General features: G+C 36.4%; 2 protein-coding genes across 3 annotated transcripts; both read right to left on the minus strand.

Annotated features, from left to right (window-relative positions):
* Positions 1-2,402: 2,402 nt before the first annotated feature.
* atp5f1e (ATP synthase F1 subunit epsilon) lies at positions 2,403-3,229 on the minus strand. The gene is made up of 3 exons (XM_058403481.1): positions 3,006-3,229; positions 2,621-2,745; positions 2,403-2,504 (listed from the first exon to the last, which is right to left on the minus strand). The coding sequence occupies exons 1-2, from the start codon at positions 3,035-3,037 to the stop codon at positions 2,622-2,624; spliced, it is 156 nt and encodes a 51-aa protein (XP_058259464.1). The 5' UTR covers positions 3,038-3,229; the 3' UTR covers positions 2,403-2,504; position 2,621.
* Positions 3,230-5,960: 2,731 nt separating this feature from the next.
* Positions 5,961-14,066, minus strand: LOC131362050 (charged multivesicular body protein 4b). 2 transcript variants are annotated; one of them, XM_058403774.1, is made up of 5 exons: positions 13,695-14,066; positions 9,246-9,423; positions 8,385-8,499; positions 8,122-8,248; positions 5,961-7,542 (listed from the first exon to the last, which is right to left on the minus strand). In XM_058403774.1, exons 1-5 carry the CDS (start codon positions 13,876-13,878, stop codon positions 7,478-7,480), a joined length of 669 nt encoding a protein of 222 aa, XP_058259757.1. In that variant the 5' UTR covers positions 13,879-14,066; the 3' UTR covers positions 5,961-7,477. The 2 variants fall into 2 exon arrangements, with proteins under 2 accessions (XP_058259757.1, XP_058259756.1); XM_058403773.1 differs by having other exon boundaries at positions 5,961-7,545; positions 13,695-14,064.
* Positions 14,067-15,929: the final 1,863 nt, after the last annotated feature.

Raw genomic sequence — 15,929 nt, forward strand, 5'->3', positions numbered from 1 at the left:
CTACCGATTGCTTTGTGTTAACTCCCTGAAAAACACAAAATGAAAGAAACCTGACGAAGGATTAGACTCCAGATTTACCAGTCAAATGGAGAAAATGCAAAGAATGTCTTGAAATACAAGATACACAATGAGAGATGTTTTTGGAAAGTACTGTATTTTGGATATCCATATGATTATTTATCACCTACAACAGGTGAGTGACTTAAAGCTCCAGGTGAATTAAGGTGAACTGTTTAGAGCATCTAAATGAACCCCTCAGATCTGTAGAGCAAGAGAACTACAGCAAGAATGTCATGTTTGTGCATCACCTCAGCTGTGCATGTCCAGCTCAAGGACAGGGAAGTTATTATTCTTGTCGTATAGTTGCTTAAATAGCGTATATTGTGATGAGTGCAAGCTTAGACTTAAACTAAATGCTGTTGCAGAGAAAATATTCAAAATCTGGTTAATTATGAACTGAAAACCGTTCATAATCTACTCCTAATACTACTATTAAGTTCAAGAAGGGTCAGACATTTTGAACTAAAATGTAAATGCTACTCTGTAGTGTCGTGTGAAGTTTTTGCATAGGACTAACTACCAAGAAGATACAGTGTCAAATCATACCAGTTTACCACAGATCTGTATGTACCCCAGATACATTTAAGAGGAACGCTATTTAACAAGTCTGGAACATCAAGATCTCTATAGAGCAATGGTTCCTGAATTGCTAAATGAGCATTAAAAAAAGATCTCAACCAGAAAAGAGCTGTTCCCCTAATAAATGTTTGTATCTATCTAGAAGAATTATATGATGTATGAGATGAAGAAATGTAATCCTGATTTAAGGAGTAGGATAACCATTGTAGTCTGAGTATCATGATGAGACCTAATCTATAAGATCCTATGTATATGATCCCTATGCAAATATGGAAGAAGGATGGCAGGTTGTTCATGGGTTGCATCACACCATGCTAGTCCTGAGGAGGAGATAAAGATGCATAATAATACAATGCTCTGGTAGTATTTCTTTAGGTTTCAAATCTAGTGAAATCAAGGAAATCAGTGAAATAATTCTGGTGGCTTGATTGAGGTATAATCTTACAAATACTCCCCTGATTTTTATTACTAGCTTCTTCATAATTATATGTATGTTAAAGTCCTCACTACTATATACTGATGACCGTGAAGTTTAATTTGACACAATTATCCTTCTACCTGTTTTTGAGCAATTATAAGTATAATTATTATATGATTATACTACCTTTCCCACCTGTTTCTTTTAAATATGGATTAATCTGTGGGTACAGAGACTAAAATGCAATTCAATTGAAATACATTAGTGATTTAAACTAATGTCAGTCTACATTACACCCACAAAAAAAATTGTCTTAATAATTTTTTATATAAAATTACAGAAGTTTTAAACTACTCTATGTCAAACATTTGCTTATGTCTGCAAATAAACACTTGAAACAACGTACCTTTGGCAAAACACTAAAGCACTTTGAACCTTGAAATTAATAATAATAAAAAAAGACTATTTCCAAATAAAAGACCTTATTTTAATGCCCACTAAACTAGCAGTGCAATTAAAAGTATGAGGTTTTTGCAAAGAGATGAAGGTTAAAAGACCTTTTTAAGTTGTTTTTTTAAAAAAATAAAATAGACAAAAATGTCTGAAATAAATGCTAATCAAATCATTTTAAACAATACAAAAGCTTTCTCTAATAAACTGCTCTTTCAGCCATTTAATTGATAATCTGTGGTCTCAGGCGTTAGGTGCTAATTTGCATACTGGTGTGCTTCTGTGTATCCTGGTTTGCCTTTTAATGCCTTGGTTCTGTTACAAAGTGCAACTTTTCACCAATTACTCAACATAGAATGTCAGTTACAACTGATTTATAGTATAAATGCACTCTTGCCTATGCAATAATGCTGAGGAGAATGTGCTCTGTGTCAGCAACTAAATGTTAATTCACAATATTAACAAAATAGAACAAAAACAGGCTTTATTAGCCAGACCTTCTAATTATTTAGATACCTGAGGGCCAATTTGACTTGGATTTAACTTTCTTAAACTTAAGTGTTAGGACTGAAATAGGGATAAAAGAGTAACTTTAATTTAAAAACACAGATTATATATATATCTATCATATATATATATATATATATATATATATACATATATATATATATATATATATATATATATATATATATATATATATATATATATAGAGAGAGAGAGAGAGAGAGAGAGAGAGAGAGAGAGAGAGAGAGAGAATATTTTTTTCCTTCTCCACTTTTGTAAAGCTGTCCATTGTAAAAGGCGCTATACAAATAAACTGAATTGTTAGCAGTGCTACTCTCCTCAGCTGAATGTTGTCCACTGCTGGACATGAACGAAACAAGAGGTAATATTGACAAAATGAATCATAATTTATTATCAAGAGAAAACACATCTCAGAGAAACATGCTCCGTCACCGGCTCTCACACCGGACAAGACCGGCCGTGTCCGCTCCTACAGAGGAGAAATAAAATGGGTGATTATTAAACGACAGATGATCATGATGGACAAACATGATTTTATAATAAACTTTGATATTTTATAAAAAAAATCCTGATTTTTACACTCACATTAAGTCGTCTTCACTTTAGTGACCTTCACGTTAGCTTCCGCATTTCTAACAGCCTCTGTTCGGAGCTGAGGTTTCAGCGCTGACCGCACGACCCTGGCGCAGATCGACGAGTACCTGATGTAGCTGAAATAACACCGAGAAATGCGTATCAGTGCTGCGCTACATACACGATCCGGGAAAACACAGGGACCGTCTACATAAACATTTAACTAGGACTTGTTACATAAGCAAGGGACATAGCAAACGTGCTAACTAACAACGCTGCTAGTTCAGTTAGCCATGCAAACTTAACACATACTCGATTTGAAGCAGAAAGTAAAGGATCATTGCGGAGTCGAACATGAATCTACATTATACTGTTGATAATACTGCCAGTTACTTACCTGAGTCCAGCTTGCCGCCAGTATGAAACCATTTCTGTCAAAGTGGTGGATCAGGTAAACCTTCCAAGCGATATTTCCAAGGACAAGGCCTACACCGACTTAGTTGACGCTAAAGCGGCGAGGATTTTCTTCCCTGCCTGGTGCTTCTGTGCCGATATGAAGAGCTAACCTGCGGCTTATTACCGCCTCATCAGGCCTGGAGTCACTATGGCGCAGATGTATCCTGTCCCATGTACTGTACTGGACTGAGGTCCCCTGCCGGATTTACTGACAATTTTCCCAAAGTACAAAATAAAACATTTTGTTTTGCCATATTTTGCACAAATACACAATAAAACCACTGGCTTGCAAGATCCCCAAGATCCTAACTAATTAGGATTTCTTTTACCTACAATTCCTAAAAATAAAATAAAATATCAATAATAATAATAATAATAATAATAATAATAATAATAATAATATCCAAGGACCTTTTAAGTGATTTGCCAATAACTACAATTTATAATAATATACATAATTATATACATTCATCTTCCACTTTATTAGGAATACCAGTACATAGATTCATTTAGGCAGTTATCTAATCAGCCTAATAATCAATCATGTGACAGCTGCACAATGCATAAAATCACCAGATTCAGATCAAGTGCTTCAGTTATTGTTCACATCAGACAACAGAATGAGGAAAGAAAAAATTATCATCTCTGTGACTTTACTGTGGCATGTATGTTAGTGTCAGAAGGGCTGATTTAATTATTTCAGAAACTGCTGATCTCCTGGGATGTTCACACACAACACGGCACTTTAGAGTTTACACAGAGTAGTGTGGAAAAACGAAAAACATCTTGTGTGACATTACACAACGTTAAATCAAACTATGTATAAACCAAAAAAAAACATGTATTGTATTGTATTGTGGCATCGTAAACACATTGTAGTAAATCGCTGCAAAAAACCCCCCCAAAAAAAACAAAAACACTATACTCCTCACCAGGGGTGGTTGCAGGTTGGTCATTGTACATGATTGTGACAATTTGTTTCTTGCATTGAACTGAAACTTACACAAGCAGGTAAAACTTGTCTTTTTTTCTTTTTTTCATTTTTTCAGTCTATAGCAGAAGAAATGGGATTCTGAGCCAAATTGCCATATAATCATATCATAATCAGAATAAATGAAACATTTTAATTAGAGTGGGTTGATGATTGGTTTGGATGAGTAGGTGATGCTAAAATGTAGGTAATTAGATTAAAATTAGACCGTAGTGAATGCATAGCTAGCACCTTGATCTGAAGCTAGAACACTTTAAATATTATCTCTTAAATATAGAACATTTATTGTTTAATGAAATTATTACGGACCAGTAGTTTAATGTTCTGTTTCATAGAAACATGGATTAAGCCGAATGAGCGTATAACATTAAATGAAGCGAGTCTACAAGGTTATAGTTATATATATCAGGATATATACATACCTGCATTACCTAACAGGTAGGGAAGGAGGTGTCAGATATTTATGATGATAATCTACACATCGCACAAACCCTAGACATAACTCTACTGAGATGATTCCACAAATTGTTATTTACAGACCCCTAGGGTCATTTTCTGAATTCCCCTGTAAATTTGATTAAAACAGACCACAAAAAATTAGAATGTAAATGGCGTCAAACAAAACTGGTAGTATTTCTAGTAGTTTGGAAGGAGAGCCTCCTGGGTGACCGAAAATCTGTGTTCACTTCTCAATGCATACAAAGATAACATTTGGTGTTCGTCAAGGTTCTGATTTGATCCGATCTGCTTTTTTCCTTATATATGCTTCATCTGTTTAAAATTATTTGGAAACATGGTTATAGCTTCTACTTTTATGCAGATCAAACACAGTTGTATGTTTCAGTAAAGCCAGATGAGAGGCACCAGCTAGAAGGCATTAAACAGAGGATGCTTATTAACTTCTTACTAATGTCTCTTGCTTCATTTTTGACAAGAGAGAAGTAGATGGCCTTTCTGTTTTATGAGATGCAGCAGTAAAAGGCTCCCCTGATCACTGAGTCTTTCATTTGAAGCTTATGCAGATAATACAGTTGAGGCCATAAGTTTAAATGCCCCTTCTTGAATCTGCAAAATGTTAATCATTTAAAAGAAATAATAGAGGTCTTATGAACTGCAGTTTGTTTCTCATTTACACAAAGTCTACAAGACAAAATAATAAATGAATGTACACATTCTTAATACTGTGTGCTGTGACCTGTATGATCAATGACTGTTTTTATGTTTTGAGATCGTTCATGATCCTTTTTTTGTCCTGAGCAGTAATACTGCCCACAGTTCTTCAGAAGAATCCTTCAGGTCCTGCACATTCTTTTCTTTTCCAGCATCTTCTGCATGCTTGACCCCTTCCCACAGAGTATAAATGATTTCAAGATCCAGCTTATCATCTAAGCACAATTAAGGGATTTGTACAAAACTATTAAGGTACAAACATGATATTTTAGAGCAAGGGAGGTGTAAATATTTAATATTTTGTTTAAAGATGTTATTTTTTCATGTAGTACCGCTTCTGATTCCCAGTGGCAGTGTACCACTCTAAGGGATCCAGGTAGAGTCGCATTTGTTCTATCTTTTGCGTCAGCAGCAGATCATTGGAAAAAAATCAATCATTTTATTAGACATTTTGTTTAGAAGGGCATGGGGGTCAGGGGGCCCCAGAACTGCCCATGTCTCAGTTAAATACCTTAAACATTTTATAGACAGGAAGTCTCGCACCGCAATCATGCCTTTTACTTGTGTGATGTCAAGCAAAAAATCCATTAACTGCCAGCTGCAATAAGGGGCACTCATGGCAGGTGTCCAAATTTACTATAACTCAGCAGTCCACCGTCACTAAAACCAACCTCAAATTAATTAACATCATAAGAGCATTGTATTACCTTTTCAAGTAAGAACAGTCAGTCAAAATCATTCAATACAGTTTAATAACAGTAATAAATCCAACAAGGTAATGAAAACAAAAATGTTTTCATCCTGTACAAATGAGTCTGCATTGTTACAGACACTAAGCTGGTTCAGGAGTGTCCTTCACCAAGAACAAAACAAAAAACAAAAAAAACAAACAAACAAACAAACAAACAAACAAACAAAACCACAACCTAAACCAGTCATCAAGCTGTTACAAGCTCTTCACCGTGTGTATGTAGTGGACAAACCAATATATTATTCCATGGAGATTTGTATGTAAAAAAAAAAAAAAAAAAGTCAAGTCAATGGGGTAGATATTCCATTTGGTTTCTGCTTTTCAAACAATATTCTAATCAACACATATCCAACATGATTTATGGTTGATGGAAAACAATTTTACACCATGAAATCATTTTCAACACTCAAATCAGGGTCAAATTAAATGAAAACTTTCAGCAAAAGTTTCAAGAATATAAGTCATTTAGCAAAACCTTTAGTACAAAGGTACAGCTGCATGTACCAGCAAAAATGAGTAGCTTTGCACATAAAATAAACACTAATGTCAATAAATCTAAATGCCGTACAAGTGCCATAAATTGCTGCTTTAAAATATACCCTTTCAAACAGGAGGAAAAAAACTTAAGGAAAACAAACAAACAAAAACAAGATGACAAGATGAATTCAGAAGCATAACACACACACAAATTATATTTAATAAATCTGTATCACCAACCCCTTCTGAGGAACACACATTCATACTTAAAATGCAGACACACGTTCATCATTCCTTGGGAATCTAGAACTGCCTCGTAAAGTAAATCATGAAATAATTAGTAGCATTTATATCATTCAGATACATGCTTTCACAAGGATATCAGAAAAGTGTAATTCACAATGCATGTTTCAAAAGTTGTTTACAAAGAGGGCACTTCAAGAGAATTTTTTCAAAACCAGCACATAAATATGCTTGATGAGCTTTGGTCATGCGTATGACTATTCCACTCAAGCACTCTTCTACTTCTGCTTAATACAACAGGGGAAAAAATGATCCAATTTTCATAAAGAAATTAGTGTTTTTGTAACCTGGAAGAAGAAACAGATAAATTGTAAACCTTTAAAATGAATGTAAATGTTTTATGGATGTACATGTATAATATGTTCAATTTCCCGTTTAAAATATTATACATGGGAGTGTTTGAGAAGTTCTGGATAAATACTTCACACAACAGAGCCTTCCAGAAAACTTTTTTTTTCTAGGTCCACCAATGAGGAAGAGCATTGAGACATATGCAGCTTAATATTTATCATGCTTGATGAAATCATTTGTGCTGAATTCCTAAAAGTGTGGCAAGATGTATTTTGAGTACTAGTATTTGTTTCATAGTCACAGCATTTTTTTTTTAAATTTCTCTTCCATATTCATCAGTCCAAAAAACAGACCATGAAATATGTCTTGTTTGACCAGTTGCTTCTGTTAAAGTGTGGTGTTGGGGATGTTTGGTGACCAACAGCAGGCATTAATTGGCTGCCCAAGCCTCCAGGTCCTTCATGTCATCATCCTCTTCCTCTTCCTTTTTCTTTCCTGCTAGAAGAAAACATTTAAATTATGCTCATTAGCTTGTAGAAACTGCACAGTGCTTAGGTGAGTAAAACTAGGTTGTTAAGCTCCGTGTTAGTGTCTTTCATGTGTTACTGAATGTAGTAGCAAAAATCTTTTGTGAAAGATGTGAAGCTAGGCAATTTACATATTCCTCTATATAGTACTCTTTACAGCTACTTTCACACTAGATACTTTTGTAGATAGTACCAGATCAGCAGGTAATAATAATAATAGCAGTAGTAGTACTTATACTAATAGTATAAGTAGTATTATATAATTAATATATAATTATTATACTATTATAATAGTAGTAGTGTGTATATATATATATATATATATATATATATATAAATATATATATATAAAATATATAAATATATATATATAAAATAAATTATTATATTATATTATATTATATTATATATATATATATATATATATATATATATATATATATATATTATATTTTTATATATTATATATATACACACACACACACACACACACCACAACTATAAAAAAAACAAAACCAAAAGACGTATAAACCCTGGGTAAAATTACCTGGTCTAGAAGGTAGGGATGTAGAGGGTACATTTGGCAGCTGTACATTCTCTGTGCCTCCAATCTCTAGCAGGTTCTTGTCTAGCTCTTCCTGTTCCAACTCTTCTAATTCAGCCAACAACTCATCCTGGACCAATAACATTGACAAAGTTAGCACTAAAACCAACAAATACCCTAACAAAGTTCCACATCAATAAAACATGACACACAACATGCCATTTTCAGGAACAGCAGAACGTATGCAATATTTGCCTTGTCCTTACCTCATCAAACTCCTCGCCAAACCCAACAGGCTTTGAAATTGCATCTGAGATTTCTTGTGCCAACTCCTGCTGCTCCGTAATATCCTGCATGAGCTCGTCAACTTTGTCTATGTCCCTAAGGAACCAGAAAGTGACCAGATTTCAATAAAAGGCACCATTTTCATTATATTTCACTAATCCCAAATAGAAGGCTTAGTCCACGTAATTTTATTTTTAAAATATTTTTGTGGTCCATACATTATTTGGCCAAAAGTTTGTGGACAAATGACCATGGTGGGTGTAATCAAGAGAGTGAATGGTAAGGATAAGGGGAGCACCTGTTGTGGATTTTTCTAACAAGAGTTCCATGTTTCAATGAGCCGCAGCAAAGAGACACAGGGGGCACTGTGATGCTGGAAAAAGTAATGCTACAGCATACAAAGATACAATCGTGTGCTTTCATTTTCGTGTGCTTCCAAGGTCCACATGTGTGTGTGATGGATGTTCACAAAGCTTGTCCACAAAATTCTGCCCATAAAATTTTGCCCATATAACGCATTAATAGAATAATGTAACTGGTAACAAGGGTTTTTACAAACCTTTAAGAAATGCTGAACCTATACATTAATCATAGTTTTAAGAATTTTAAAGTTACCATTTCAAGTAGCTATATTAGTGAAGTTTGTAGCCAATCAGGACATACAAATAATTAATATGTAATCAAAGAACTTAATCAATATTTTTTTATCACATAATATTCATCCAATAATGAAAACCTTTAGACCTTCACAATGCAGCTCAAAGACATGAAAGTCAACAGGATAATGTAAAACTTGATCAAAATTTAATTTAAAACAGAACAGTAAAGGGTCAATAACGCACATGTTATCATGAGCAGCTTTCATGGCCTTAGCGGCAAAGCCCATGTTCTTGATGACCTCAGTGTTAGTGTTGGCATTTTCCAGTGCCTCCCTCTGGAACTCAATGGTGGACAATGTTCCATCAATCTGAGCCAACTGCTTCTCATATCTCTTCTTGCGCTTCAATGCTTGTAGTGCAGCTGTTTTAGACATAGAAGAACAACATTTTTAAATGTTAGTTAAATCTCAGTCATCCACCATACTGTAGGTTTCACACTAGTTTTTTTTTCTTCTTTGTGTAACTTATTATTCAGTCAACCTGCTGTCCTGGTTAACAAGATTTAGGTACATAATTCATCTTGTGTTTTTGTTTTAAATTAAAAATAAAAAAGCTGGTGACAAATAAGTAGTTGTTAACATTCAAGTTTGCTTCTCTTTTACCATCAGTCCTGAGCCTGACTCTCTATTTTACCATCAATACCTTTTGCCTGTTAGACCCAGAGAAAGGACAAACCATACCGGTGACAGGGTCATCGGTGCCTAAGGTTCACCAATGCACATGGGGATTGAAGACAAGTATGTTTGTTCAGATCCCACAGAAGAGTTACTGTAGCACAAGGAGACCAAGCCAACACCTCAAACTTCTTGTTGTGCTCAAACCATTCCTGAACCATTTTTGCTTTTTGGTTCGGTGCATTATACCGCTGAAAGAGGCCACAGCCATCAAGGAATACGGTTTCCATGAAAGGGTGTACATGGTCTGCAACAATGCTTAGGTAGGTGGTACGTGTCAAAGTAACATCCTGGATGGCAGGACCCAAGGTTTCCCTGCAGAACATTGCCCAAAGCATGACACTGCCTCCACCAGCTTGCCTTCTTCCCATCCTGGTGCCATGTGTTCCCCAAGTACAGGACGTACACGCACCCGACCATCGATGTGATGTAAAAGAAAATGTGATTCATCAGACCAGGGCACCTTCTTCCAGTGCTCTGTGGTCCAGTTTGATGCTTTTGTGCCCATTGTTCGCGCTTTCAGTGGTGCACAGGGGACAGCATGGGCACCCTGACTGGTCTGTGGCTATACAGCACCATACGCAACAAACTGTGATGCACTGTGTATTCTGACACCTCAGAACTAGCATCAACTTCTTCAGCAATTTGCATCTAACAAATTAACTTTGAGGACAAAATGTTGACTTGCTGCCTAATATATCCTACCCACTAACAGATGCCATGATGAGACGATTAACAAGTATTATTCACTTCACCTGTCAGTGCTCATAATGTTATACCTGATCTGTGAATATTGGCATAAAATGAAACTAACAATAAAAACAACACTAAATAATGAAATTGGAGCACTTTGAGACACATTCTGCTGAATTCTGCACAGTCAGGTGACATTCATGATTTCAGTGCTCTTGATTTGACCATTTAATCAACTTCAGATTGTGAGACATTGTGAGACACCTTCAGTGTAATAAATGCATTATTAGCTGTGATTAATAAATGTCCCAATTGTGCAAAAAAATAAGAGCACATATTAATCATCTAGATTAGTATTACATTAGTGCACAATTTTGCAATGTTATACCTGAAGTGTCTAGTGGTTTCAAGAGACTTCTGCAGACTTGTGAAGGCATATGTGCCTCATATTATGGTATTCAGATACATTAACAATTCTTAAATTACAATTCAAATGCTGTTTAATTAATGCCTTACAGTGCTCATTTTCAGACAGTTACTATTTTAGCTTAGTTTCAGTTTTAAAAATGCAGCATATACTTCTTTTGCTACTACAGATAATGATTTTAACACAATGAGACAATTGAAAACATAAATGCTTTTTAACTACTAATTTGAACTACTGATTTGCAGAAGTGAGAACTTCATCAAGCAGGTAATGTGATAATTCCCACCTGCATCTTATTAATGAGAGAGAGAGAGAGAAGTTGCAACACACAGATCATGTTTTTGACTTTAAAAAAGGCAAAAGCCATGAGCTACAGATGCACTCTTTTGGGATGCATTTTTGTTAGGTTTTGCTGTGTTTTTCAACACAATATATTTTATACTTAAAAGTTCTGCTGAAAATAAAAGTGATATTAGTGCCTAGATCAGTGATCACGGAGTATGCAGATATCACCATGGAAGGCTCCCCATTCTGTGACCCATGTCAGTCCCTTGCAAGCCTCCACCATCCCCAACACCAAACACTTCTCAGGCTGCACAATAACCAGCACTTTGAAACCCTCACCCTGAAGCAGACTGAGGGTTGACAAGCACTCCAGAAGCTGTGGCAACCCAAATACATTTCCAGCTGTGTCCACTAGTAAGGTGGCCTCCACTGATCGATTCAGAGGCTTTCACTGAGTTTTTGCCGAAGAATAATAACTAGGGCGTCTGAACATAAACAAGGCAATCCTGCAGCCGGCTGGCCATACACCAGAGGAACACTGGCAATGGTTCCTTATTCCTGATCTTATTTCTTCGAAATCATCAACTTGTGTACTAGACACTTTAAGTAGTTTGGGAATTGCACCATCTTGGATTGCAAGACCCTGCAGCAGATAGTGAGGACAGCTGAGAAGATCATTGGAGTCTCTTTTCCCTCTACCACAAACATTTACACCACACGCTGTATCTGCAAAGCCAACAGCATTGTGGACGACTCACACACCCCTCACACACACTCTTCACCCTCCTGCCATCTGGAAAGAAGTACTGTTTTGCATTGTTTGCACCTGGTTGCACAAATTGCACTTTATGTAAGAAGGACAACTACTTTCTGTCCTTAGCTGTTTGTTGTCGTTTCTGTTCTGTAGCTATATGTTGTTTATGTAGCACCAGAGCCCTGGAGAAACATTGTCTCATTTCATTAAGTACTGCATCAGCTATATGTGGTTGAAATGACAATAAAACTTCTTGACTAGACTTGGCTCATTTATCTATTGGGACTTGTCCTAAAATACAGACACAAGGGTAGGGTCTGCCTTACAAAAGGGGTTTAAAATGGTTCAGATAAATGGCCCTGTCACCCCCATAACAGATGTATTGTAAGGTTCACCTGTTTTTAGTGACATCAGGATACTAGTGGCTGCTGCTGGATATTACAATGGGGAAGCACAACTGCATACCACAGACAAATAAAAAATAAATAAATAAAATAGAACTCCATCCAAAATAAATGGAACAGCATACTGACATTTTCTGTTTCGTTTTTGTTGTCAACTGAAGTAATTTTGTTGTTTACAGAAGTTGGTGAGGACCACACAATTGTTATAGTTGCCCTGATAAATAAAAACATAGAACTGAAGGAGGGTTTAACTTCTTTTTCCCAATGACAGCAGAAACATACAAGCTCCCTAAGCTTTATTGTTGATGTAACTTATGACAGTAGCAGCATGATTAATTTAGAGGTCTACATAAAACTATACAGAGAAATGCTGCCAATCTAAATAGGAGAAACTTCATCAAAGCAGGGGAAAATGGAAGGTTTTATACTGGCTAAGTCAATCACCAGCCATTAACATATTTCATCTCCTAAAGAGAAGAACGAAGGGAGAAACCCCCAAAACAACAACTGTAAGAAACTGCAGGATAATACTAGAAAATTATCAAAAGGATACAACAGAAGAATTTCGGTGAAAGTTTGATGTCAGTGGGTCCACCAACCTCATGCAGTTATTACAAAAAGAGACAGACAACCAAAAAATTAAGTGTTATTTAGTTTAAAACTATATGTACCAATTCTTTTGTGCACCTAAAAATCGGTGGTCTGACAGAAATCTGGGAGCTTGAAAATGGTATTATTATTTGTTCGTATCTTTCACTAGATTTGAGGACTATTTAGAAAGAAAGAAAACAAGAAATGTAAAATGTTCTCTATGGAAAACTGCCCCGTTTAATACATTTCCTCAGTATACAAGTAATGAAAGACGTGAATTTGTACGCTGGTGTGAATGTTTAATCCACAGGTTCTCAACCCATGCCCCGGATGACTTGGTCACTTTTTCCCTGCTCTTACACAATTCAGGAAGTGCTGTTAATAGCTTACAATTGGTTAAATCAGATGTGTTGGAGCAGGGAAACGGTTTAAAAAGAGGTAATCTAGGACCAAGGCTGTGGCTAAATCAGCCAAAGGTTTTCCACATGTTAGTTGATTATTAAGGAAAATCATCCGTGGGCGGCATTATTTTGATGGAGAAAAGGCAATAAATAACGATACCCCCACTTTATATTTACTACATTCGGAAAGTAGTTAAGTATTTTAATTAGCAGTAAAATGTCAAGTCTACAGAATGTTCACGTTATCTCCTGTCTAATTTAAGAAAACTAAAGTCGCATAACTCAATTTACTAGCCAAGTATCAATCATGCTTTAATGAATGTAGCATTTCTAGCCTTCACATATTAACCAGAAGGCTAGCGTGTGTAGCTCGTAGAAGTCCTTATTTCTATTAAAACCTCACCTCTTTTGTTCTTTGTGCCGTTTCGCTTTGCCGTAAGAAGTTCCTGTTCAATCTTTTTTTCCAGAAATTCTTGTTTCTTCGTTAGCATCTCCTCTGTATCACGAAGCCGCTGGATAGCCTCTTGAGGACTGGGAGCTTTACCTCCTTTGCCACTGCTACCAAACAATTTCCCAAAGAAAGCCATCCTCGCGTTTAACGCTAGTAAATCAATATGAGAAACTTTTGTATAGGATCAGAAAACCTACTAGCTTGTATGTCGGTAAATAAAAGAAACGCAGTGACTTTAAAGCAGCACCTCGCACTGACCAAACAGGTTTAGGTGTATTGTTTTTTTCTTACACTTCACTAACCAGGCCCTGTGACGACAGAACGTCACGCGGAATGAGTCACGTAATGACATAATAGAACGGCGCCGAGCTAGTGCACGTTTTCCGCTGTGGCTACCTGATCAGAGTCCCTGTTTTGCACCAGGAACAATTTTATTGTGCTTTCCGACAATGTACGATGTGTAAAAATGTTCTGAAATATAGGATGGCAGGACGCACTCATCAAAATAATCTCAGCTCATGACGGCTCGGAACGCCAATCAGATAACGCTTTCTTATGAACCTGTTTTGGTAACTGTACTGCGCATGAATGTCAACAGGGATCTCTAACCTGGCCCACTCACTGTTCACACTTTTGGTTTTAATATTCTCCAATATATGTATATATTGGGGGTTGGGGGTTGTATATATAGTTCAGGAATTACAGGTGTTAAGAAAAAAAACAACAATTAATAATAGGGCATTATTTAAAATGGTCAACATGTTCAGTGAATAGGGCGTCACATCTTAAATAAGTGTTTTCCCGTTCTTCTTAATGAGTACCAAATCTTTTCGAGGTAGAAACAAGACATAATTTCTCTAATCCATTGAATATGTGTGGGTAGGAGGGCGTCTTTCCACTTTAAAAAGATTGCTCTTCGTGCTAACAGAGAAGAGAAGTTGAGAATTTTGCACATTGATACTGACAGCCATGAGCAACTCCAAATAATGGCACAAGTGATTCTGGCTCTAATCAGTGATGAAATTAAACATCAATTGCCAGTATTTTAGGACATGTCCAGAACATGTAAATTAAAGTACCCTCAGCACACTGACATCTATTGCACAAAGAGCTAGTACCAGGAAACATTTGGGTTTATTTAACTTTGGATATATAAGCTCTGTGCACTACTTTAAACTGAATGAGAGAATGCCGAGCACACATAGACAGTGAATGGACCTGCTTAAGAACACAGTTCCATGTGTCATCCAAGAATGGTCCGCCAAGGTCTTCCTCCCATGGTCTCTTAATGTTGTCTAAGGAGGAAGATGCCTGATTGGTCTTAAATTATAGCCCTTAGCTAATATTAGCCCTTAGATAATATGTTACATGAAAGGTAACAATACAAAGGATTTTCAGGAGACATCACTGGAAAATCTGATGGAGGTGACTTAACATAATCTCTTACTTGCCAGACTCTAAAGAAATCAGATTTATGCCGACTGCAGCCCTCCAAATCAGCCATTTTGGATTTGCTCGATGACAAGGTCTGCATTAGATTCAAGTGATATTATACATGGACCATGGTCTGACACCACAGCTTGGACAAGGTCAAGTTTTGCCTCTAAAGATTTTAAAGCAATTTTGAGTATAGCAGAAAGAGCAGCTATGTACTCATCCAATCAAGGCTGAAATGCTAAGCTACAGATGCATTGTCTTTAGCAGTAGAATCTTTCTTCACTTGTTTGGCTGATTTATGTGCCATCTTCTGCTTCCGTAGATGTTAAATATGTTAACCAACTACATTTGAAAATATTACACTGGTAGAAGATTGCTAACTAAAAACAAAAGAAACCTGTACAGGGACCATGAGGTAGACGTGTCTAATCCATAAAATGTGTGCAAAGCATGCCAAGCTACTCTGGACCTGTTGAAGTGTGTATACATTTTTTGGGTCCCTTTGTGGTATGGTCAGTGGTGTCAAATACACTAAGCAACACCAGCAAGAAGACACAACCTAGCTGCTTCTAGCTTGAGAGACAAGGGAGGCAAGTAAGGTGAAGCTGTCATTCTGCAAGTTCCAGTTGAGCCCTAAGCTCCATTGTAGAGGCAAGGGTTCTGCGCCATGGTCCAGATCTTTCAACTTCCATTACTGTGGAAGGCTATTAGAGGCTATTTTATGGAGTCGAATGTTCTAGTCTGCTAGCA

This window comes from Hemibagrus wyckioides, linkage group LG11, assembly GCF_019097595.1.
Source record: "Hemibagrus wyckioides isolate EC202008001 linkage group LG11, SWU_Hwy_1.0, whole genome shotgun sequence".
NCBI classification, from domain to species: Eukaryota; Metazoa; Chordata; class Actinopteri; order Siluriformes; family Bagridae; genus Hemibagrus; species Hemibagrus wyckioides.

Bases quoted from the DNA above. Each gene is read 5' to 3' on its own strand.
- atp5f1e (XM_058403481.1), bottom strand. From the start codon at position 3,037: ATGGTTTCATACTGGCGGCAAGCTGGACTCAG. The intron at 2,746-3,005 runs GTAAGTAACTGG...GTGTTATTTCAG, and splicing joins TGGCGGCAAGCTGGACTCAG to CTACATCAGGTACTCGTCGA.
- LOC131362050 (XM_058403773.1), bottom strand. From the start codon at position 13,878: ATGGCTTTCTTTGGGAAATTGTTTGGTAGCAGTGGCAAAGGAGGTAAA. The intron at 8,500-9,245 runs GTGCGTTATTGA...CTGGTTCCTTAG, and splicing joins AAAGCTGCTCATGATAACAT to GGACATAGACAAAGTTGACG. The intron at 7,546-8,121 runs GTAATTTTACCC...GTTTTCTTCTAG, and splicing joins ATCCCTACCTTCTAGACCAG to CAGGAAAGAAAAAGGAAGAG.